General features: G+C 35.2%; 1 protein-coding gene across 2 annotated transcripts in view; it reads right to left on the bottom strand.

Annotated features, from left to right (window-relative positions):
• Positions 1-26,289, bottom strand: part of LRRC40 (leucine rich repeat containing 40) — a 73,846-nt gene that overhangs the window by 28,874 nt on the left and 18,683 nt on the right. For both annotated transcript variants that reach the window (XM_049879556.1, XM_049879555.1), the window contains exons 6-12: positions 23,441-23,583; positions 21,796-21,968; positions 17,543-17,630; positions 17,400-17,445; positions 7,457-7,565; positions 4,719-4,826; positions 1,121-1,231 (exon numbers count right to left, since the gene is read on the bottom strand). In XM_049879556.1, coding sequence (XP_049735513.1) covers positions 1,121-1,231; positions 4,719-4,826; positions 7,457-7,565; positions 17,400-17,445; positions 17,543-17,630; positions 21,796-21,968; positions 23,441-23,583 — 778 coding nt within the window. The remainder of the gene's footprint in view (positions 1-1,120; positions 1,232-4,718; positions 4,827-7,456; positions 7,566-17,399; positions 17,446-17,542; positions 17,631-21,795; positions 21,969-23,440; positions 23,584-26,289) is intronic.

Consider the following 26,289-nt stretch of genomic DNA (forward strand, 5'->3'; position numbering starts at 1 on the left):
TATAGAGGAGACTGGGACAAAAGGAAATAAAACAGCAGAAATGGAGACATGGATTCATCTTCTCTGCTCCATTAGTGCTAAACTAAAATGTGGTTTTACACTGCTTTGTCAGTATAGCTGCCACCTGAAAACAGAAGCAATTTCATATTAGTAGGAGAAGGGTTTTAGTAGATATGCGTTAATTCCATAAGTGAAAAAATTTTGTCTCTACGGGAAAAACAAATCCTTAGCTTAATGCCATTTGACTATTGTCTGAACAGAGGCAAGAGGAGTTATACTTTAAATAATCTAAAAACATACCTAGTAACAATATGTAAGCACTACGAAGCCCCGGCAGTAGATATAGTTTACAGACAAAATTTTAAAGCCCAAGCAAACAAATAACCCTAACCCTGAGACAAATGCTATTACCCTTGAACTATGAAATGTCTGATCCTGTCACTTCAACTCGGACATACTTAAACTTTTTATTATGTCTGCAGAGCCGTAAACACAAATTCCTTTCTTTCTGTTGCCCTCTTAGTGTTCTGTTTCTTTCCTTCTTGCCTTGCATGTTTAATATAATATTTTGAAACTACGTACATTCTTTAAAGAGAAGCCATGTAAGCTGTTGGTCCTGCAAAGGACTGTGACAGTTTTATCCTATTCACTTTCAGGAAAAAAACAGCATGAAACAAACACGTTCTTTAAGGAAACATAAACAGCACAAAACATAAGGAATAATACTATTCCCCTATTCTAAAGTAACCCTATCAGTTACTGAGCTGCAACTATATAACATACTACTGCCATTTGCAGCTTTAACACCCAAAATGTGAACTATTTGTAATTTACCCTAAATGCTTATGATGTGTTTATTTGTAATTTTGCTTAGGCATGAATGTATTAGTATTTTCTAGTATTTCAAATTTCTAATATTTTCTATAATTTTTGTCTCCTTATCACATAACTTATAAACTGCTTATACACAATCTCTGATTAAAATATTTCCTATATGCTTAATGTTACATTTCTCCTGAAATATTATTTACTTAGAAAAATATGAAGGAAAGAGCAAAAGTTAGGCAAATTCAAAGAGAAGTTATAACGAAAAAACTTGAGTGATAGTATGAGTAAATACCTGAGATCTAAAAAAGTCAATTTTTGAAGCATGCATAATTCCAAGGAAACAAAGGAAAGCTTATTAAAACTGAGGTTGACATCAGAAACCATTTCCTTCAGTTCCACAATCCTGAAACAAATATAATTTTAAGATGTTAGCACTTAAACTCACTGTCAGGACTTCAAAACTATAAGCAGACTAAAACCAAAAAAACCAAACCCAGTGCCGTCGAGTCGATTCCGACTCATAGCGACCCTATAGGACAGAGTAGAACTGCCCCCATAGAGTTTCCAAGGAGCACCTGGCAGATTTGAACTGCCAACCTTTTGGTTAGCAGCCGTAGCACTTCACTACTATGCTACCAGGGTTTCCATAAGCAGACTATAAGGGGAAAAATCCTATATTCTTCTAGTTTCGATTTTCTGTAACTTTTACTTTTTCCACAAAAATGCCAATAATGTTCTTTAAACAAAATAGCCTTGCTATTATCTGTTCAAAAATTTCTTTTGATCTTAAATATATATTGAAGTTTGATTTAAAAAAAAAAAAAAGCAACCACATTACTTTTTATTTAAACCAATTAAGGCACAAAGGAGAAAAATAAAATTTAGGCAATGTTTATAACTAATTCTGTTAATGACTTAAAGCCATAAAATAAATAGTTAGACATATATCCTGTAACAGGTCTCTACTTAGACTATATAATACCATGTATATCTAGGTACTTTTAAAATGTTTTTCAGTTACTATGATATGGTCAATCTTTTCAAAGTAAAGCATACTATTTGTTATCCAAATTATTATTGCATTAAAGCATGACTAGATTTGGCAAATGTCACCACTAAGTAGATTATGTAAAGACTTAAAGAAGTAAATGAGTCCCTGGGTGGTACAAATGGTTCATATCCTTGGGTACTAACTGAAAGGCTGGAGGTTCGAATCCACCCAGAGGCACCTTGGAAGAAAGTTCTGTCAATCTACCTCTGAAAAATCATCCTCTGAAAATCCTCTGGAACACAGTTCTATTCTGGCACACGTGGGGTTGCCATGAATTGGAATCAACTTGAGGAAAACTTTTTTTTTAAGCTGGGCCATGATTCTCAGTGGTTTGGCAGTCATATGATGCTGTGATCACTTCCATGATGAGATCTGATATAACGTGATCACCTCCATAATAGGATCTGCTGTGAGTAGCCAATCAGTTGAAAAGGAGTTTCCCTTGGAATGTGGCCTGTATCCAATATAAGCAAACATTCTGGCAAGGCTCGTGGGCTTTTGCTCATTCTAGATTCTGCAGTTGGCTCCTTTTTGTCTGACCTATGGTTCTTGAGACTTGAGCTAGCAGCTTACCTGTAGTCTTGCCTTCTGATCTTGGGATTCGTCAGTCTTCGTAGCCTGTGAGCAAGAGCCCTGCTCTCTGACCTGCTCATCTTGGGTTCACCAGCCCCTATGGCTACATGAATTAGAAGCCTCTATCCTGATCCAAGGACTTGGAATGTTCCAGCCTCTACAACCTCATGAGCCACTTCCTTGATATAAATCTCTATGTATACTTACATGCTTTACCGGTTTTGCTTCTCTAAAGAACCTAGTCTAAGAAAGCCTAACCAAGCTTCATAGCTTTAAGAATGTTATTAACTACGAGAACAAGAAATGCTAATGTCTGAATTGCAAAGAAATGAAAATTAATTTATAACAATAAATCTTTTAGTCTATTGCATTAGCAAGAAAAAGAGTATCAAATACCATGCTGGAGAAGATGCAGTAAAAGACACAACAAGTTTATGTAACTGATAAAACTTTCTTGGAAAGCTTTTGGCTATATGTATCAAGTCATACCCTTTGACTTAGTAACTCTTCTGGAAATCTGGCCTCAAGAAACAATACAAAATACAGGGAAGACTTTATTGCCATAATCAACTTTATGCCATATATTAAATTAGATTTTAAGAGTAGTGCCTAAAAAGGAGGGGAAATACCAAAGACAAACAAGTGAAGAAACAAAATTTTATGTATGGTGTAATTCCAGTGGGGAAGACCTTGAAGCAAAATATGCCGAAAAGTTAATAAAACAACTCAGTGATGTAACTAAAAGTGATATTTCCCTTCATACAGTCCAGATTTTTAATGAATAAGTATTATTTTATAATCAGAAAATAACGTGGTGAAAAGTACATACAACTTGTGAAATAAAAAATTTAAGAAAGAGGAAAAATTGTTTAGAAACTCTCTGGCAAGGTATTTCATTAATATCTTTCTTCTCTGGCTTCCTAACTTGCTAGAAATATGGTGTAATGGCTGTGATAACAGAGTAACGAATGGTTTTGCATGAGAAGAACCAGGTTGTGGGAATAAAAATAAAGTAAATAAAGCAATGTCTCTTAAGATTTCTATCCTCATTCCCAACTAGCTTCTGGACCTAGTTATGTGAGAAAACCTCAAGAAACTTCAGAATAGGTCCAGCGATAAATATTTGTTCCAGGATAGGGTAATTATAAATGTCCAGAGGCATTAAGTCATTTTCAAAGAGATTAGGTACTTTTTAAGATGATCCTAAATATCTGGTTTGATACAGGATCCCTCAAGACAAACTTATCTAAGAGCAAATCTGAACAGTTAACCATTCTATCAAATATTCTCTAAGCCCAGAGAACTAGGAGATGGACTAGATCTCCTCCACCTTGTGGCAACCTCATCGGTATCCGAGTAGAACTGCCCTCCATAGGGTTTTCAATGGCTGACTTTTTGGAAGTAGATCATCAGGCCTTTCTTCTGAGGCACCTCTGGGTAGACTGGAAGCACTGGCACTGGTTAAATGTTTTATCTGAATTATGTCATTTAATTTAATTCCTATCAATAGGTACTATTAGTATCTCTATTTCACAAGTATAGAAACTAACAGCAGATACTTAACCTGTCCATAATCACACAGCTAGTAGATCTAGGATATAAATGTAAGCAACTGACTCTAGTGTCTAAGTTCTTCATCATTATCCTTTCCTGTCTCACATACAGTTGTTCAATTACAAGGTAAAATTTTACTATAATTAGCATCAACAAAAACGTATTAAATAGTACAAGGTATAACGCAAACTATTTTTAATCATTGCAAGTGCAGAACCCTTTTCTGGAAGGAAAATATTAACAAGGTTCAACTAAAAAAATTTTTTTTTTGCTTTCATTATCAGTTGAAAAATTCAGTGATTTGGCAATTCATTAATATAAAACCCAAAATAAAATTTCTTATTAATTCACATAGACTCAGTTCTAGACAGTCTTTTAAAATTTTTCCTCTAAAACTCAATTATATATGGGAAAAATAATATATTTAATATCCTAATATCTATTTTCTAAGTTAAAAGTGTAAAAGAAAAAGAAACAAAATTTCTTTAGCACTATGTACCGCTTAGAACAAATGTTAAAATTGTGTCAGGAAATACCTAATGATATTTGCCAAATCCCTCTAATATTCATAATGCAAGAAATTTTGCAACTATTATTTTACATTATTCAAAATGTAAAAACCATGGAAAATAATTATTATTGCAACTAACATATCAATACAATTGAAAATGAGTCACAACTTAATGGAAATGGCAGCATCAACAGTTCCTACCTTTTTGGAATTTCACACAGCTCATTCTTACTGAAGTTAACAGATGTAACAATATGGCTTTTTACAGCATCAAACACTTCATCAGGAATCGAAGTTTTCTGTTTATCACTAAATGAAAAGTGGTTAAAAATGCATCATTTTCAGCAGTCCAGAAAGACAGGATTATTAGTTTGTAAAGGCCTTTAAAGATTTTATATGGAAAGTTTCAAAGCAGCTGAATTATTATTAAGTTTTGTGGAATACCATACAAACCCACCAATCCATAAAATGTTCACCATTAGAAATTCAGACAACATATTATGCCGTAACACATTATGCCACCACTTCTTGGCATTCAGAGGTGTCTAGAAGTAATATAGTACATGGACAGACCATCCTTCTATCTCTGAGTAGGACAAATTTATACTTTTAAAAGCTGGATATTGCCCTTTTCTTGTAAAAACCTTTAAAAGGGGTTATTAGTCAATTTTGGGCAGTATATAGTATACTGCCAGATAACAACAATTTTTGAAAGTTCAACATTATACCAAACTAAGCTAATTTTATCTCATAACCTAAGCCAATTTCTCCCTTATTTAATACATAACAAGGTAAAAAAAAAAATTTTTTTTTAAACCTTAGTTCTGTGAAATTAGGATCTGAATTTATACCACATCTTTTGCAAATGTAAATATAAATAAATCTCTTTTCATTAACATTTTCAGTAATATTTTCAATCAGATATAAACTTAATCTTACACAAAATATAACTGAACTTTGACATTTGCAGATATAACACTTTCTTGATGTTATAATAATCCTTACATTCTTTTTTCTTTTTTTACTGTTTTTAATGCTCAACACAGTGTCACTCATTCACGGGAAACATCAGTGAGATGGCAAATGAATGACCGCACAACTAAGAAAACAGTATTACATATAATATATAACATGAGGAAATTATGTATGACAGGCAGAATAATGCAGATAGGCAAAAGGATTGTTTCCCAGGATTTCACAGTTATTATGCCTTCAAATTCTGCTTTAGGGCTCTATTTCCTAGAGTTCAGATGTAGCATTTTTATCTTTTCAATCAGAAATGATCAAGTCCTGGGAAACTGATTTACCCTAATCAAACATGGAACATTCATGCTAATTTTCAAGTTTAGTCAAAGGCAATTATGCTTTGAGGTTGGCTATTAATTTGTATTTTAAATAGGATATGCCTTTTCAATTAATGTCTCGGAGAAAAACAAATTACAATAAATTTAGAATCAGAACAACCTAAGATGCATGGTTTAAGAGCTATCTTTATTATGCTTTTGTGATATCTGTGTCTAAAAGGAGTAGGAATGGTTATCTCAAATAAAGTTAGATTAATTCTACTTCATAGATTGTCTGTAGGATTAAAAGCAACAGCACAGGTAAATCACCTAGTACAGTACCCTGAACAAAACAGGGATTAAATAAGTGGCATCCATTCAGGGTAGAAGGAATGGTGGTCAGGAATGAAAACAATTCTAAACTCCATGAGGACAGGAATCAAGTTGGTCTCATCACTGTACTTATGATGACTAGCATAAAACTTGATACTTAGTAGGCTCCAAAAATATCTACTGAATAAACGGACATATTATGTGGAAGATATATCAAGCTGCCATACTGTACTGGAGGGGAGAGGATAAAAATATTAATTCAGAAGGATACCACTTTGTGTTACAGTGTGGCAAAAGTAACCCAGCTTAGATGATATCTATATAGATGAAAGGGTAGCAGGCAAGAGGTGAAAACCATGTGAATGAAACACACCAATCTGAAATGGAGACTATATTCAGGCTGCTGAGAAGTGGCTTCTACTGACACACTAAGGATCAGAGGCCAGATGCTGATGCTGGGCGTGCAGATTCTTAAATAAATCTAGCCAACTAACTTGAGTTTGCATTCTTTTGTATTTTCGCTACAACATCCAGACATGACCAAATCATTGCAAGAGCCTTGACAATATCTGTTACTTTTATTATTGTTGCCTCAAAAAGTACCGAAAGAACACTTGGCAACTACCTCCAATCTCTGCATAGGCATTTTCTTTCCCCAGTCCAATGCACTTTCATGATATATGAAAGTTTTAGGCTTTTGTCTTAATTTACATACTAATATTGTAGTTGTTTCAGTTTTAATATATTTTGCTATCAGAATGCATTATTATTATACTATCTGACTCTGTATTTAGATAAATTGGCAAGGTATAACCTCTCATGCTTTGCCTGCTATTCAAGTTTTCATTAACTAAATAATACTAATTTCTTATTTACTAACATAGAACCCCAATATAAAATTCTTTCTGAGTGCTGATCACTAATTCAAAGAATCTTATTACCAGTAAGATTTCATTTTCATAATAAATGCCCTTCATTATAAAAATCATAGTATTAATAACCATCTGTCCATCTAGTAAGCATAATAAATACAAATCACCTAAAGAATGGTTAAGCTCACTGTACTTTTAGTACGCTTTTATCTTATTGTTTTTGCAATTGCTATTATTTTAAATCAAGTTCTACTGCAATCTGATGAATTCTTTCTCACCAACTGTCCTTTTTCTGAAAGATTATTTCTAGAAAAGTCTCTCACATTCTGTGTAATGTTTTTTAAAAAATGAATAACATACCTATACCCAGAAACACCCAGTGCTGTCGAGTCAATTCTGACTCATAGCGACCCTATAGGACAGAGTAGAACTGCCCCCATAGAGAACATACCTATAGTCTAGTGTTTTTAATGTGGTTATGGCATGTACGTTGACTCTTGATTCACTTGGCAGCGTCATGGCAGTCTCGGTAACAGAGTCGCTTTGGGTAGGCCTATCATCTGGCAAGAGAAAAAGTTACATAAAACCAATATTTATACTATAAAATATTTTTTTTGAGTTCTTGATAATACGTATAAATAGTACACACGATTTCTAGATATTACCAGAGAGAAAACCTTTAGTCATTTGCATTATTTTCAATAAATCTGAGTTGAAATGTAATATTTAATTGAGAAAATAAATAATATATTATGGCTTCAAGCCCTTTTATTGAATCCTGCTCTAAGGAAATTTAGGAGTAGGAAAGAACATTCAAATAATAACTGTAATTTCTTAGAAGAAAACATGATAACCAATCATTCCTTTTAAACAAAATAATAGGGTCCATTAGAAGGAATTTGTTAGCAAAGGAACAATATATTATTTCCCACAGATGCCTACCGAAAAGGCATATGCCTATCTTTTCAGTTTAGGATACAATGAAGCTGATTATTCCCAAACACTTAAAAATCCGGCAATTTGCATAATCAAGTGAACTTCTGGTGCTTATGCATGTTAAAAATTTTTCTTATCAAATGCAAAAATTTATTTTTAATAGACATTTTCTTAACATGCCTGTATACCCACACGTTTACACACCACATTCACAGAGACAATCAATCCCCTTACTAATCTCCAGAGACTGTTTAATACTGCCATCGTATGGTGTAAAAAAACAAAACACAATACATATTTAAAGGAAGTGGCTTTGTGATTTCTTTACAAAAAAAGACTTCGACATTCTAGAGAAGTAAAATAATACTATTAATTTTAAGCAATGTGGAAAAGATGAAACAGTCCCAGAATTCATAGATGAGAGCATGCCAAAAGACCACAAAGAAGTAGTAATATCCCTCATCTTGCTTAGGCCCAGCAAGTATCCAATAAACATTTGTTGACTATATCTGAGTATATTTCTCTTGCATTCAGCTCATTGGATCAATAACGATTAAACTATTTTCCCGATGCAAATATTATATGAATACTTTAATCACAGAAGTAGGACACAATAAATGGCAGAATATCAAATAAAAATAAAAGACATAAAGGGAAATACTAAGATCAAGTGAAAGCTTTGATATTTAGAAGTTCCCTAGTAGTTTGACTATTTTAAATCATAGAAACAGGGACATTAGTAAATTAACAACAAAATTCAGCATTATATTGTAAGTAAACATGATGCTCTGAATATTGCCATGATTATATACTAAGATAGAATTTTTCTCATTTTTCCAAAGAGATACTTTTAATAATCAGCATCAAGGAGAATATAAAGAGGGAAACTATTAGCTCTGGAAAAGGAATTGGCGTGAAAGGAGATTTACTTTTCCTTACATATCTTCTTACTTAGGTTGATTTTTTTTTTTTTTTAAACCATGTGCATTTATTACCTTTTTAATCAAAAAACTTAAATAATAATAATAAATCAAATTAAAAGGGCCCAATGAGCACCAAACACAAGTGGAACCACACTGAGGTACGTTATGAAATTTCAGAGTTGTAACAAAGAAAGATACTATAAGTTTCTAGACAGAAACAAACACTTTCCACATGTTGACTGTGCGAGTGACTGACAGGAACATAGCCAAACATGAGGTCAATCACATAAAGCAGGAAGTGATAAAACCTTAAAAAACAATTGTACTATTTAAGAAATCTCAAATATATTCATTTGGTTGGTTAGCAGAGCATGGTGAGTGACTTAGTTGAATGAGTATCACTCAGTCAGGAAGTGTCAGAGCTACAATTTATCCCTTTGAAGCAAACAGACCTATTACTCTGCATCGCCAGTAACTTTGTATAGTAGAAGAGAGAACAGGGCCAGAAACTTTGATGAGTCCTGCTGTCACTCAGCAATAAAAGCAAAGGACTAGAGTCCATTTGTCTGTTCCTTTTTTCTACAGCATTTATCCAACACATATTAACTGGTTGGCAGTAGTGTGGGAAGAGTTGGAGACATAAGACGCACAGACATTAATAAACAGAATATCACAAAACAGTATGGTAAGTACGACAATAGAGGCATATTAAAGGTATTTGTTAAGAGTGGTGGGTTTGAAGGTAGGTGGGAGGATGATACAATCTAGAAGTGTCAGGTAAAGCGGCCAAGAGAGTAACCACCTCAGAAGGTTCTTATCAATAATAGAAAGAATTTATAATGTTTTGTCACTTTTTAAAATTTCTCCTTTTCATTTTTTAACATTTTTATGTTTTACCATCCACTATTACTCTTAATAGTGGGGGTTTTATTACTCTTAAAGCCCATAGATGGCACCAACAATCTGCACTTGATTACTAACTGTAAGGTTGGTGGTTCAAACTCAGCCAGGGGCTCTGCAGAAGAAAGTACTGGGGATCTGCCTCCATAAAGATTACAATGAAGAAAACAGACTAGTTCAGTTCTATTCTGTAACACATGGGGTAGCCATGAGTCAGAATCAACTCCACGGCAACGGGTTATTACTCTTAGAATGAAAGGAACTAACTGCTTATTTTATGGGTAAACAAAGCTGGGAGCTGCTGGGGAAGGGAGTTTACTTTAGGGTAATTACTTCATTTATCAGCCAGGCTTATCAGGAGTACAAACTTGAAGAACAGAATGGGTGGCTACAAAGGGAGAGAAAAGTTGGCCAAGCCCTTGCAGAACATGTGGGACTGGTTTGGTATTTAAGAGGGCACCTCAGAGGGGCTTAGGAGTAAAATGGCCCAAAGCGTGGTCCCCAGAACAACAGCAACAGCCTTCCTGGTTAGAAATGTACATTTTCTGACTCAACCCCAAACCTACTGAACCAAATACTATGAGTGAGGCCCAGCACCTGAGTTTTACCAAGCCCTTCAGGTGATTATAATGCGCACTAAAGTTTGAGACTCACCATTTCTCTAGTGAAGACCTGTACTTTTATCACACAAAAGATGATAACCATAAATTGATGATACATAACCAGCAGTCATTCCTAGATTTAAATCTAATTACACACAACAAATTTATTCATTTAATTCACCAACTGTCACTGTGCATCTGCGGTAGTCACTAAACTCCAGGTTTGGGATGGAGAAATAAGTAAGAGACCTTGTGGTAGACCCCAGCCAGAGCTGCTTTGCAAAACAACTCCATATGATACCAACTCATTATTATATAATTTATGGGCAGTGTATAAGCTTTCTATAGCTGCTGTAACAAATTACCACAAATGTAGTGGCTTAACACAGCAGAAATTTGTTACAGTTCTGTAGTTCGGAAGCATTAAATAGGTCTCATTGGCTAAAATCAAAGTGTTGGCAGGGCTGCATTCCTTTCTCTAGGGAAGAATCAATTTTCTTGCCCTTTCTAGCTTCTAAAGGCCACTCACATTCCTTGGCTCTCAGCCCTCTTCATCCATCTTCAAAGCCAGCAATAGTGGGCTGAGTTCTTTTCACATTGATTGCATCATGCTTATTTCCTCTTCTCTCTGCCATTTTTAAGGGTCCTTTTATTTTTTTTTGTAATCACATTGGGCCCACTTATAAATCCAGGCTTTGTTATTGTTGTGAGTTGCTGCTGAGTTAGTTCCATTTTGACTCATGGCAATCCCATGTGTACAGAGTAGAACTGCTCCATAGGGTTTTCAAAGCTGTGACCTTTCGGAAGCAGATCACCAAGCCTGTCTGTCAATGTACTTCTGGGTGGCTTGAACTAATAACCTTTCGGTTGGTAGTGCAGCACTTAACCATTTGTGCGACCTAGGAATTTCTAAATCCAGGTTAAAGTCCTTATTTTAAGGTCAGTTGACTGGCAATCTTAATTCCATTGCAATCTTAATTTTAATATATTCATAGATTGTAGGAATTTAGGCTGAAGGAGTCATTATTCTATCTACCACAGGTAACAAAGCAAGATGGCCTTGGTAGCACAAAAAGAAACTTAACACAGAGCCCTGACATTAGAATCAGGTCATGCAGCTTGGGCAAGGGCAGTTTTTGCAATCAAATTAAGTAAACAAGCTTAAGTTTTATGATGACATAGTTGTAGTAAGCATCCATTTGAAAGCTCTAGTGACTTAGCAGGACCTCACCCTGGGCAGGCATAATATCACCACCACTGAAACATATCTCCCATCAATAAACTGAGGAGACTATGGAAGCTGCACTCACTTAACATCTTCTAGCTTGAGGTCTTCTGATATCCTTACTTAAAATACATCCTTTGAGCTTATTACAAACTGTGACTAGTGTAAGGTTTGCATGTCAAGAGTGCTAATTTTGCAAGCCTTGAGCCTAATCCCCAAGAAGGTATTTTATAAACAATGAAAAAAAAATTATAGCCTACTGATATATATTTAGGATACTGATTTTTACCTGCAGAACAATGAACATTTTTTAAAGTAAACAGATGTTGGGGCTATTCAAAAGTCTGTAATAACAGGAGTCATCTATCAATAAGAATGTGAAACAGTATCTAGACATGTAAAGGACATCGTAGGGTATTTTCACACATGCCACCTCAAGAAATTTTGACCCTTAAAAATAGGCCTTTGAAACCATTCCCAAACCCAACTCTTCAGACAGGGATTGGACTGGACTATTGGAAAGAAAATGATAATGGTGAGGGGTGAGCTTCTTGGATCAAGTAGACACATGAGACTATGTGGGCAGCTCCTGTCTGGAGGGGAAATGAGAGGGCAGAGGGAGTCAGAAGCTGGCTGAATGGACACGAAAATAGAGGGTAGAGAGAAGGAGTGTGCTGTCTCATTAGGGGGAGAACAACTAGGAGTATATAGCAAGGTGTATATAAGTTTTTGTATGAGACACTGACTTGATTTGTAAACTTTCACTTAAAGCACAATAAAAAAAAAAAAAAAACAGGCCTTCAAAGAGAGTTTTATCTTCATTTTACAGACAGAGAAATGTAGGCTCAATGTAACAAATATATCACCTTTAAAAACATTGATTTTTAAAAGAATGATTTTAGTTTCATAATTATATTTGTAAAGCAAGTGGGATTTGTACATTTACTTTATTCTTCCTACCAAAGAACAAATAATAGCACCTTACAGAAAGTTTATCCTAATTCCAGGTGAGTTACTGGGCTTCTGCATAAACTCCAGGAAGAATATAAACTAATTGACTTGTGAGGAATATAGTCCTTCGGACAAGCCAGACAGCCATGGTTTTCTGTTCCTCTCCTTGCTGGGCCTCAGAACAAACCACCACTCGCACTGAGGCCTGCTACTTGTTAGCAGGGTTAGAAAGACAGTTCTGGGCTAAACCATCCCCCCTCCTCAGGAAGTCAGGGGGGTGTGATGGAGTAGGATGTTTGTTACCAGGGTTAAAAAGATACAATTAGTCACTTAGGCTGGAGTATAAAATAGCTGGGAGAAGAGGTTTTCTGAGTATCCTCAGCTATGTTGCAGGTTAGGCCTATATAGTATTAGCTAACAGTCTACCTAAGCAGGCATGCCTGGCCAGCAGGTGACTGACAGTAGGTAGGTTCCCATTTAAGCCCCTCATCCACGGTACAAAGTGGGGTATGCAAGGAAGAGTGGTCATTCTGCCCAGAAAGCTTTCGAGGGGGTAAGACTCGTGGCAGAACTTTTCTGGTTGTACGCTCTCAGATTCTTATAAGTAATAAAAGCGATTTTCATACGCTAAGATGTGTTCAGGCTCTGATAGACAGGAAGGATGTAATATTTACAGAGCAATCCATATTAGTTAGTGGTGCCTTTTTTCTAATGGCCTCCTGGCTATCTAGGATTTGGGTACAACCTGTGAGCACCATGCAGATTTGGAGTGTTGTCTTACAGATCTGTCAAGGTTGAGCAGGACATATTGTCCTACACCACTCTTCTATATCTGAGGCATCACAGACAAGAAGAATCACAAACGGCTGCCTTTTAGTCAATTTCAAATATTCTAAGATTATTTTAAAATGGTAAGTAATTTCATGCTCCTGGATTGTTCAGTGTTCTCAAAATAAATAATCAGTTTCTACTGTCAAGTCCTCTCATTTCAGTATAAAATTTTTATCTTAATCTACTAATTTTGCTTGAATAAAATAATCAGTATGTTTTTAGTTTCCACTTACTCAATTTCTACCTCTAAAATTCAAAGAGAGAAGTTAGTAAGAACAAGGAGAGAAGAGCTGAAGAGGAAAAAAAGGTAGCAATGAAGTGGTCCAACTTTGTCTTCAGAGCTCTAGGAGATATAGCAGCAATTAAACCAAATTCTACTCTGTTGCTGAAAAGGCTTGAACCCTGTCTTATGCTGGGTTCTCTAGAGAAGCAAAACTAGTAAAGCATATGTATATATACGCACACATATAGAGAGAGAGAGACAGAGACAGAGAGAAAGGCACAGGGAGAGAGATTGGTTTATCTCAAGGAAATGGCTCACACAGTTGTAGAGAATGGCAAGTCCTAAGTCCATGAGTTAGGTATCAGGCTGGAGGCTTCTTCTGACTCATGTACCTGCAGGGGCTGATGAATCCAAGACTGGTAATAAGATTCCAGACTGCTGGCTCACAGGCTGTGGAGGCCAATGAATTTCAAAATCTCCAGGCAATATGGCAAGCTGCTGGTTCATGTCCCAAGAACTGGAGGTCAGAGGATGACGAGCCAGATATAGGATCCAGAGCAAACGAAAGAAAGCGAACTTTGCCAGAACGTCCACATATATTGGATGCAGGCCACACCCCTGAGGAAACTCCCCTGACAACTGATTGGCTGATCACATCATGGAGGTGATAACATTATATCACAAAATGGAGGATAACTACATCATTACACACCTGCCAAGTGACCTCATTACATAACTGCCAAGCTATATCATTACATAACTTCCAAACTGTATCATTACATAACTGCCAAACCACTAAGAATCCTGGTCCAGCCAAATTGACACACAACCTTAACCATCATAAACCCCAACCCCCAGAAACTCTGATTCAATTGATCTAAAGTCTAGCCTGGACACTGTATTTTTTAAAAGCTCAACAGTTGATTCTTATGGGCCTCTCAGGATGTATGCAGGATACTCTTTCACTGACCATCTTTTCACTGTGAAAATGCTTTGTTGCTTATAGAAAATTATGCCTTAATAAGGAAAAATCCTTGGGCCCTTTAATAAGATTTAGTAGGGTTTCTGGAACGAATGAAATTAGATGCATGAATTCAACCTGCCATCTTTGCACAGAGGTTGTGTAGCAGAAATGTTTGTACATATGAAGTTCATCCTGGTTTTTGGGGTCCATGAGAATTTGATTATTCTAACTAATTCATGTCAGAATAATCAAAATTTCTGGAGAAGAAAGAAAACTTGCATTGATAGGGAATAAGTCTCAAAAAAATCATTCTGACAATATATTTGAAGGGCAAGATAAAAAAGGAAAACTTCTGAACTTGCAATTGTCTTATTCATATAACACTGACAGACCAACAATATGGTGCTAGGCTAGGTGGTAGATATATAACGATGGCACCATCAAGAACCTGACAAGCCTATGAGGAGAGAAACAAGTTTAAATAGTAATAATTAGAATACTGCACAAAAACAGTAATAGAAACTTTCAAAGCAAAGTGGATACAGAGGAAGAAATAAACTGTGCTAGGGAAATGGAAAAGAGGTTAGGGAAAATACCTACAGCTTCTAAACACTTTCAAAGAATGAGTAGGCAGGGAGGGAATTATTTCAGGTAGAGGTGAAATTCAGAGCATAGCTGTATAGTGTACTGTAAGTAGTCAGATACAGCTCTGGCAGAGGAAAGAGGTTAAAAAGGTAAGAAGAACCTGATGCTTTTACATTATGTTGTTTAGATGTACTCTCTTTGTGCCGCATTAACATTAAAGGATTTTAAGCAGGGAACTGACATCATCACATTTTTATTTAAAAAAAAAAAAAAATCTGAAGGCCAAGGAAGATGAAGGAATACTGGTCAGGAACAAAAAATACCCTTACAAGAAAAACTGATAGCATGTAATTTACTATCTCGAAAAAGTCCCCCAAAAATCTTACAATAAAAAAGGACAATGATACTGTTCCATGCTAATACCATGAATATAAAAAAAGGGGTCATACATTTGGAAGATTATTAAAATTAAACTTCAAAATTTTCAAAAAATAATAAAAACATACACTGGTGAAATAATACGTATAACAGGCTTGTTTTGGATTTAATTTCTTTAACTTAAAAGAACTTAGACGTTCTTGAAGCTAGAGCAATATCCATCTATCCTTCATCTAATGAACCAATCAGTAAGTATTTACTAAATGCCCAAGATGAGCCAGGCCCTTATATTCTGGCAAGTAAGATCAAACTGCAATAGAGTATACTTAAGTATTTCCAATAACCTGCTTCAAGGCAATAATTTGAAAGATGAGCTCAACTGAATTCTGTAAAATAAAGGCACCTAACAATTTATCTCTAAAACAAATAATAAAAATATTGCTTATTTTTCTTCCACCCTGCTCTCCCACACTGACTTTGGGTTGGTCTTATGACTCACTTTGGCCAAATTAGCAAATGTGATGTGAAAAGTGCTTACGCATTGATACATGCCCTCCTTCATGCTGCTCTTGGGGGCTCTATGACCACTGTACATGAATAAGCTAGGACTATATAATGAGACACATGTATCTCAACACTCAAGTTGATGGCCAGTTGACTGCCAGACATGTGAATGAAGCCATCAACACCAAATGACCACAGATGTATAAGTAAACTTCTGTGAAGTCTGGCCCAGACCAGAAGAATAACTGTCCAGTGGAATCCAGCCCAAACCACTGATCATTGGAATTGTGAGCTAAATAAACAGCCATTGTATTAAGCTGCTAAGTTTTAGAGTGGTTTGTTAGCAGCAATATACTGGTGTAACTAATTTTTTGTCTTAATGCTTTAGTTTATACTATAATAATAAACATGAAGTAAGAATTGGGATATATGGGAAGTATTAAAAATTAAACTTATAGTATTATTTTCACTTTTGCTGCATGCTCATGCTAAATACCTATTATTACGCTGCCCAGTCAATAATCCAAAAAAACCAAGACCATTGCTGATGAGTCGATTCTGACTCACAGCAACCCTATAGATACAGTAGAACTGCCCCATAGGATTTCCAAGGAGTGGCTGGTAGATTCGAACTGCTGACCTTTTGGTTAGCAGCCAAGCTCTTAACCACTGTACCACCAAGGCTCTGCCCAGTTAATAGAACCCATAAATATATCATTAAAGTCAAATTTTGCTCCTTTTTCAAAATCAAAGCACTAGGTCCTTATTCAATCTGTTATTATGTACACCTTCTCCTCACTTATCGACTATCTCCTTATCTGACATTTCGCATTTATAACAATACTAAAAAATATAACATCTGACTACTTTGTACACTAACAATGTACTTCTGACAGTAACAAATGCTGAGATGCAAGGGAAGAGTAACACTGGCTGTGATGGTTAAGGTTATATGTCAACTCGGCTGGGCCATGATTCGCAGTTATGCAATGATGTAATTCAGCAGTTACGTAATGGTGTGATCATCCTCCATTTTGTAATCTGATGTGGTCATCCTCCATTTCCACATAACGCCCTTTCACACAACAACCTAGTCTTTGGAACCTAACCGTGTTGATACCCTATAGATAAGTGAGAAGTACTATAACACAAATCTAAGAAATTAAACATAGAACATTATCATTGTGAATTTAATGATGTTTTGTAACTTCAGTATACTTACTGCCTGGATGAATTCAGAATTAGAGCCACACCTTTCACAGACCATTTCCTCTAAATATTTATACTCAAAGTACATTTAAATTGATTTACTATTAACATTTTACCAGCCTTCATGTTATCCTTCAAAATATTGGGTAAGATAAAAAAGTACCTCTGATCTTGCTTCGTAGATATTTCAGGACTTCTTGGGTTCCTTTCTGGAAGGGTGGAGAAAAAGACACATATTCACCAAGATCAATATGCATGTCTGAATTTTGAATTAAAAACAAAGAGCTGAATTCTAAATATACTTACATTTATAATTTCTCTTCGAATGGTTCTCAAAGGATTTCCTTCTAGCGCCAAGAATTTCAAGTGAAGGTTTCCCAATGAATAGGGCAGACTTCAGAAGATTAAATTCATTTGAAGAAAAACATTAGATATAATTCAACCAAATTGTTGACTATAAAACTAACAATGTAGAACAAATTATGTATCATGTAATAGCCTCAAAGGGGGCCCAGATTAAGTAGTCCTAAAATATTTCTCTTGTAAATGAATGCTGAACATGTAAAAGAAAAATCTGACTTGTTTTTGAAATTGTCATACTGACTTGCTAAGAGCATTTGAGCTGTAAAATATTTGCTAAACTGTATTCAGTGCTAATAAATAAACGTTCTAAAATATAATTTTGAACAAATCAGTGATTCAAGATGGCCATGCCCCACTGACACTACATGTTTTAATTTTGTCTTTTGAGCAAACAAAATTCTTTGTAAATGAATAAAGATGACAAGAGAAAAGAACAAAATTATTTTCAATCACCCAATTCATGTTTTCATTGAATAGAGTCATTTTTTATCTTGATGACAAAAAAAAATAACCTGTGTTTATAAGTATATTCAATATCAATAAAATTTATTAAGCACCTATAATGCACTAGACATTGGTGTAGGGATATCAAGGTCCTTGCCTTCAAAGAGTTCTAACTAGCATATAATACACAAGAATTATCATACATTGCTAGTGAGAACAGAAAATAATATAGCCATTTTGGAAAGCAGTATATTTTAAAGTTAAACATACACTTACCATATAACCTAGCAATCCCACTCCTATGTATTTACCCAAACGAAATGAAAATACTGCCCGCACAAAGACTTATACGCAAGTGTTCATAGTAGCTTTATTGATAATAGCCAAAAAACTGAAAACAACACAAATGTCCATGTTCAACTAGTGAAAAGATCAGTAAATTGTGGTTTACCTGTACAATGGAATACTACATAGAAATAAAAATGAATATACTAACACAACCACACGAATGAATCTAAAAAGCGTTACGCTACATGAAAGAAGCCAAATACAAAATCTATACACTGTGTGAGCCTATTTATATGAAATGCTGGAAAAGGCAAAAACTACAGTGACAAAGCACATTGCTAGGGGACTGAGGTATGGGGAAGGGACTGATTGCAAAGGCCATGTGGAAACTTTGAGGAGATAGAAATGTTTTATACGACTGTGGCAAGATTTACATTAATGTATACATTTGTCAAAAGTCATCGAATTGTATCCTTGAAATTGGTGAATTCCATTGTATGTAAATTACACATCAACAAATAAAATGACATAAAAACATAAGATAAAGGGTAAACTAATAAAGTTGCTTTTAGAGTAAAGATGTAGAAATGACGGGTAGAGGAGTAGAGTAGCAAAGCCTGGATTTGGATCTAAAAAGATAAATGAGATTCCATTAGACAGTGAAGCAGGAAGTGGACATTCTAGGGTTAAAAAAACAAAGACTCAGTATCTTTATAGTTCAGTGTAGTCAAAAAGCAGGATGCCTATGGGAAAGTGAAAGATGATAAAGAGAGAATGACTGAAGTCTGACTGTGAGATGACCTTGAATGTTAGGCTAAGAAGTGTGAACTTTATCTTGCAAGATAGTGGTTACCAATTGCTCTTTGGAACACCAGAGGCATCAAAATCTCGGAATTATTAAAAAAAAAAAAAATTCTAGGGCCCCATTGATTCACTGGGGCCTCAGAACCTGTACTTTTTGTTTTTCTTTAAAGCTTTTCAAGTGATTGTGATTTATGGCCTTATTTGGGATATAGTGCTATAGCAATAGAAAACCAACAAAGCTTTTTAAGTAGAAGAGTACCTGATAATTATATTTTATAAAAACAATCTGGTAGCATGTGGAGAAACAATATTTTAGTTACAGAAGATCCTAGAGGGGGTGCAAAATGGCTCAAATTATCTAGTATCTAGGCAGTAGGGGACTGAGGAAGAGGAAAGAAACTAAGTGCACTTACGTTCCAGGCCTTGTGAGATACTGTTATTGTTAGGTGACATCGAATTGGTTCTAACTCATAGTGACCCTATGTACAACAGAACGAAACACTGCCTGGTCCTGCACCATCCTCACAATCGTTGCTACGCTTAAGCCCATCATTGCAGCCACTGTGTCAATCCATCTCTTTGAGGGTCTTCCTCTTTCGGTATCAGTTACTTTATTTAGTTAATTTTGAGTTTCATTTTTATTTTAAATGTTTGCTTTCTACCGCTTTCATTCAGTACAATTAAAAAAACTTCCATGGGGAAAAATTTTGTATGTAAATATTTATAACAGGCAAGACACTATTTCATTCATTACTTGTTAAATAAAGCACTTTTAGGGACATCCAGGTCAATTACTAATGCTGTCATACATAAGGGTGAGTGAAAAGACTGGCTGCTATAGGAGTATTCAAAGCTATGGTCAAGACAACATATCCAATATGTACAGTGTGAAAACAATTCTGATTAAAAAATATATTTATTCATATATACACGCAAAAAAACTCTGCCTTGCCTAACTTTTCTCCTTCTGTGAATAGCACTCTACCTTTCTGGCATCCAAGCTCAAAACCTGCGTAAGTCTGAGTTTAATTTTTGTAACAGTAAAATAATTCCACCTCTAAATATTACGGTTATATAATTTTTTATGATTCTTTGATCACTACCCTCCTGCCCCCCATCTGCAACACAGCCAATCGGTTGCAAAATTGCTACTTATTCTAAGTCATCATGCCTCTCACATGTGTGCTCTTCTTTCCATTCTCCTTGTCACCACAGTACAGGTCCTCATCACATAAGAAATAAATCTGCAAAGCTGTCAATGTAGTGAATTGGATATAACAAGTACTTCTTAGTGATAAATATTATTTTTAGGGTCAACAGTGTATTTTATTATACATCTTAAATTTATACATTTCATATATGCTTTTAAAGCTTCAATTAACAGTTGACTACAAAATACAAAATATATATGCAGCAGTGGTTTTCAGGCATGGAATTTAAAGGATACTGGAGCCAGTTTTTCCCTAGCATTTAGAGAATATTATGAACCATGATAGTGGAATGTCTCCTGACCTAGCTGTCTTTTTGACTAAATTTTATGACAGTGAACAGCTTTGTTGTTGTTGTGTGCCGTGAGTCAATTCCGACTCAGAGCAACCTTATATGACCAAGTAGAACTGCCCCATAGGGTTTTCGAGGCCGCAATCTTTATGGAAGCAGATTGCCAGGTCTTTTCTCTTGTAGTGATACATATTATTAGGTCGATTTAATAAAGTTTTATTTAGATTTCCCACCTACAAAACCACCCCAATTCAATGTATGCAACCCACTACCACCAGATTTATTTTTTTTAATGAGATGATCAAGTTGGCTCTGTTCATAGTCTTTCAAAAGCTCCCTAGTTCTTAACTAATGAAAACTCTCTTCACAAGCATTTCAAGGGTCTTTTCCATATGACTTCAACTTACCTTTCAAGCCCTAAATTTTCACAACCTCCCTATTTGCACCCTATTTACCAGTTCACCTCGACTGCTTGCTCCTCTCTTAATATACCCTGCAATTTTCTGAACTCCTAAAGCTTTGTTTGTGCTGCTTCCCCCTACAGAGTGGATCTAGTAGATCATTCTCACCACCTTACCTCTGCATTTGCAAATCCTTATCATCTTTTAAAGATTACCATTCTGCGGACTAGGGAGAGAGACAACCCTGAGAGTGATGCCTTCGCAATTTTCGTGCTGTAGGCAATTAACCTGACTCATCCTAGTCCCAGCCCTAAAGATGGTCCAAAAATATTACTTCTTCCATGAAGTCTTTCCTGATTCCTCTCAAGTAAGCCCCCAAAGCATTTTATATCTCTTTTATGGCTTTATATTCACTTAATAAATTCAACAAGTATTTATCAAACATCTTCTATGCGCCAGGCACTGATCTAAGAGATGGAGATAGAGTAGCAAAAACAGATAAAAATTAGCCTTCCTAGAGTTTATGTTCTAGTGGGTTAAAGTAACTTGTAAATATATCTTATTCTAGTAGCATATTAAGCTAGCTACCAAGGACAAAATCTAATTAATCTTTTATGTCTGTACATGTAAACATACAACATATATTTATAGAATTCAATTTAAAAAAAGAGGTCTCTGCATACTTTTTAGAACTATTTTAACTTATAAATTATAATCGAATACAGGCAGCATTTTTATTCATTTGACCTTTAAACTTACCTACTAATATCATTGTTGCTTAGGTCAAGCCTTTCCAAAGACTGCAGTAGTGTGATTTCATCAGGAACAGATTTCAATTTGTTATCCCTCAACTCTAGCACAAGGATAGAATTCAGATGTTTAAGGTGTTCTGCCCCTAACATTTCAATCTGATTTTCACCTACGTGCAATTCCTAAAAAACCAAAGATCAGTTAGATGTATTCCTGTATTCAATTTTATACCAGGTAATAAAAAATGAATCGTTCATACTCTTAATTTCAAATCATTCAAAACACACGGGGAAAAAAAAAAAAAAAACTTCCTAATTACTACTGTGCTTAAATTTTCAATAACATTAAAGCTATCTTACAGCTAAAGAAATACGACAAAAAAAAATCAGGAATTCCTGGCAACTTAAAAATCATTAAAGGTTTAATCTGGTACAAATTTCAAGCTTACAAACCAGGGCAGAGAAGGGAAATGATTTAGTGGTCATGTACAGAATTTAAAAAGCTACAAATCCAAGAACTATATTGATGAGAAATTAAAATTTCAAAATAAGACACTATCAGTTAAAAAGTTATTTTATTTTATTTTATACCAATTTGTTATTCAACATTTTATTACTTATTGAAAATTATAATGATTTCCCATTAACAGAATCTATTATTATCAGACTGATCATTAAACTCTGTAAAGGATAACTTATTCAGTTTTTATTCACTGTCATCATTTTGGCAAACCCTGGCGGTGTAGTGGTTAAGTGCTATGGCTGCTAACCAAAGGGTCGGCAGTTCGAATCCGCCAGGCACTCCTTGGAAACTCTATGGGGCAGTTCTACTCTGTCCTATAGGGTCGCTATGATTCGGAATAGACTCTATGGCACTGGGTTTGGTTTTTGGTTGGTCATCATTTTGTTTAAAAGAAACTCTTTTGACACTGATGCATAAAGGTATATATGAAAGAAAGCAAAGCACAGCAAAGTTAGAAGACAATATTAGTGCTATATACTCAAAAACAAAGGAAAGCAATTGATTTTAAACAGACCTGCTTATGATCAGGTAAATGTAAGAGGTGACCACTTATAGAATTAGATACATATTCCTTACTGGTATTCCAGGTCCCCTAGAGTATGGGCCCAACTTACCATTTTAATTGTATCATCAACAATTTCTCCACTTATAAACTACTCATCAGAACAAATATCAGCCAAATGGGCAATTTCCTATTCTTAAGTTAATAATTTCTTTTAAAAATAACTATTACTAATAGTGCCATTAATATTCCAGCCAAACAAACCCACCACTGTCTAGTCAGTTCCAACTCATAGCAACCCTACACGACAGAGTAGAACTGCTCCATAAGGTTTCCAAAGATGTAAATCTTTACAGAAGTAGACTGCCACATCTTTCTCTCACAGAGTAGCTGATGGGTTTGAACCACCAACATTTTGGTTAACAGCCAAGTGCTTTAACCATTCTGCCACAAGAGCTTTTCTTAATATCATACTTTTAGTAAAATTCTTAAAAATACTATGATAAAAAAAATACAGTACATATAACTAATACATATTCCCAAAGTTAAACAAGATTAACTTTAAAAATTTCATTTTCATAATTAACTTTTGAAAAATATACAGTAACTTAATAATCAACTAACTAGTACCTTCAGTAGTCTACAAGAAGGAAACTGTGGCAGGGAATGTAATTTATTCCTCCGCAAATAAAGCAATTCTAGTGATTCCATGCCAGCCAATTCAGAAGGTATAGTTTCCAAGAGATTTGAATTGCAATCCAAATGCTTTAACTCTGTAATAGATAATTAATGGAAAATAAAAATACTTTAATAGAGAAAAAATAATGGCCTATGGTCATATACACCTTCTAAGATTGTGCAAGTAATCAAGAAGGATTTATGAACTTATGCCACTGTATACTGCTAATAATCAGGAATACAACAGTACCACAATACCATCAAACTAAATAAACATAAAATAAGTATTTTTACATTTAATTATACTTACAGAGAAATAATGATACTAAAATTAATATTTAATAGTCCAGGTCATCTTTGCAGTAGATTTAAAAATAAAGGACTCCAGTACTCTGTTAAAGTATTTTGAAATGTATAAACTATACAGTCTGAAATATTATTCTCTCAGTTATTATGCATCTTTAAAATGAAAAAATTTAATGTAGCTGGAGACACATAAACACACATGCACACTAGTTGTATAAATCGATGTCTAGTAACTCTGGCTAGTAGTAGCTTAGAAACATCTGTATTTCCAGGCAAGTTGACTTTCTGCCAAAAAGCATTGGATTTCTGTGCATTGTCCATTCTTCCATCTTTCCATATGATCTTCCTCCTTCCCTGTCTTACTTCCTTCCTTTATTTTAATTACATGCTTTCCCTAATGCCTAAACTAACACTCTCGAAGAGACTGTCTACTATAGCTCAAATAGAATGTCCTTACCTTGTGGATCTTTCTTAAAGGCAGAACACAAAATAAAAATGGAAAAAGAGTAAAGGTATTCCTTCTCTTATGACTTCAATAAGTAGTTTTCTCCCTAATCCATATCACAGATTCCTAAATTAATGTTGCTACATTATTAGGTGCGGTCGAGTTGATTCCAACTCATAGCAACCCTATGTACAACAGAGCAAAACACTGCCTCATTTCACGCCATCCTCACAGTCATTGCTATGTTACAGTCCATTGTTACAGGCAATCCATCTTGTTGGGGGTCTTCTTCTTTTTCACTGACCTACTACTTTGCAAAGCATCATGTCCTTCTCCAGGAACTGGCCCCTCCTGATAACTTGTCCAAAATACTTGAGACAAAGTCTCGCCATCCTCGCACATAAGGAGCATTCTGGCTCTCCTTTTCCAAGACAGATTTGTTCATTGTTCTTGCAGTCCACAGTATAGTCAATATTCTCTGCCAACACCAAATTTCAAATACTTCAACTCTTCTTCAGTCTTCTTCATTCATTGTCCAGATTTCGTATGCATATGAGGCAATTGAAAATATCATAGCTTAGGTCAGGTGCATCTTAGTCCTCAAGGTGACATCTTTGCTTTTTAACACTTTAAAGAGCTCTTTTGCAGCAGATTTGCTCAGTGCAATACATCACTTCACTTCTTGACTGCTGCTTCCATTAGTGTTGACTAGGGAGCCAAGTAAAATGAAATCCTTGACAACTTTAATATTTTCTCCGATTTATCACGATGTTGCTTATTGGTCCAGTTGTGAGGGTTTCTGTTTTTGTTTTATGCTGAGGTGCAATCCATACTGAAGACTGCAGTCTTTGATTTTCATCTGTAAGTGCTTCAAGTCTTCTCTTTCAGCAAGCAAGGTTGTTTTATCTGCATATCCCAGGCTGTTAATGAGTTTTCCTCCAATCCTGAAGCTACATTCTTCTTCATACAGTCCAGCTTCTTGGATTATTATATTATTATTATGGTGAAAGGATATGACCCTGATGCATACTTTCCTGATTTTAAACCATGCAGTATCCCCTTATTCTGTTCAGACAACTGCCTCTTGGTCTATGTATAGGTTCCGAATGAGCACAATTAAATGTTTTGGAATTCCCATTCTTTACAATGTTATCCATAATTTGTTGTTATCTGTACAGTCAAATGCCTTCTTCTAGTCAATAAAACAGGAGGTAAACATCTTTCTGATATTCTCTACTTTTAGCCAACATCTATCTGACATCCCTCATTCCACGTCCTCTTCTGAATCCAGCTTGAATTTCTGGCAGTTTCCTGTTAATGTACTACAGCAACTGTTTTTGAATTATCTTCAGCAAGACTGTTTGTGATATTAATAGCGCTGTTCAGCAATTTTCAAATTCTGTTGCATCACCTTTCTTCGGGATGGGCACAAATATGGATCTTTTCCAGTCGGTTGGCCAGGTAGCTCTCTTCCAAATTTCTTGGCATAGACTAGTGAGTGCTTCCACCGTTGCATCTGTTTGCTGAAATATATCTGTTGGTAACCCGTCAATTCTTGCAGCTCTCCAGTGGCTTCAGTGCAGCTTGGACTTCTTCCTTCAATACCAACAACTATTAATCATATGCTATCTCCTGAAATGGCTGAACATCAACCAATTCTTTTTTGTACAATCTGACTCTGTGCATTCCTTCCATCTTCTTTTGATGCTTCCTATATCATTCAATATTTTGCCCACAGAATCCTTCAACATCGCAACTTGAGGCTTGAATTTTTTCTTCAGTTCTCTAAGAAATATCATATGTGTTCTTCCCTTTTGATATTCTAACTCCAGATCTTTGTACATTTCATTATAATACTTTACTTCGTTTTCTTGAGCTGCCCTTTGAATCATCTGTTCAGCTCTTTTACTTCATCATTTCTTCCATTCGCTTTAGCTACTCTATGTTCAAGAGCAAGTTTCAGAATCTCTTCTGACATCCATTTTGGTCTTCTCTTTTTTCCCTGTCTTTTTAATGACCTTTTGCTTTCTTCATGTGTGATGTTTCTGAT

The sequence above is a fragment of the Elephas maximus genome, chromosome 3 (assembly GCF_024166365.1).
Source record: "Elephas maximus indicus isolate mEleMax1 chromosome 3, mEleMax1 primary haplotype, whole genome shotgun sequence".
NCBI classification, from domain to species: Eukaryota; Metazoa; Chordata; class Mammalia; order Proboscidea; family Elephantidae; genus Elephas; species Elephas maximus.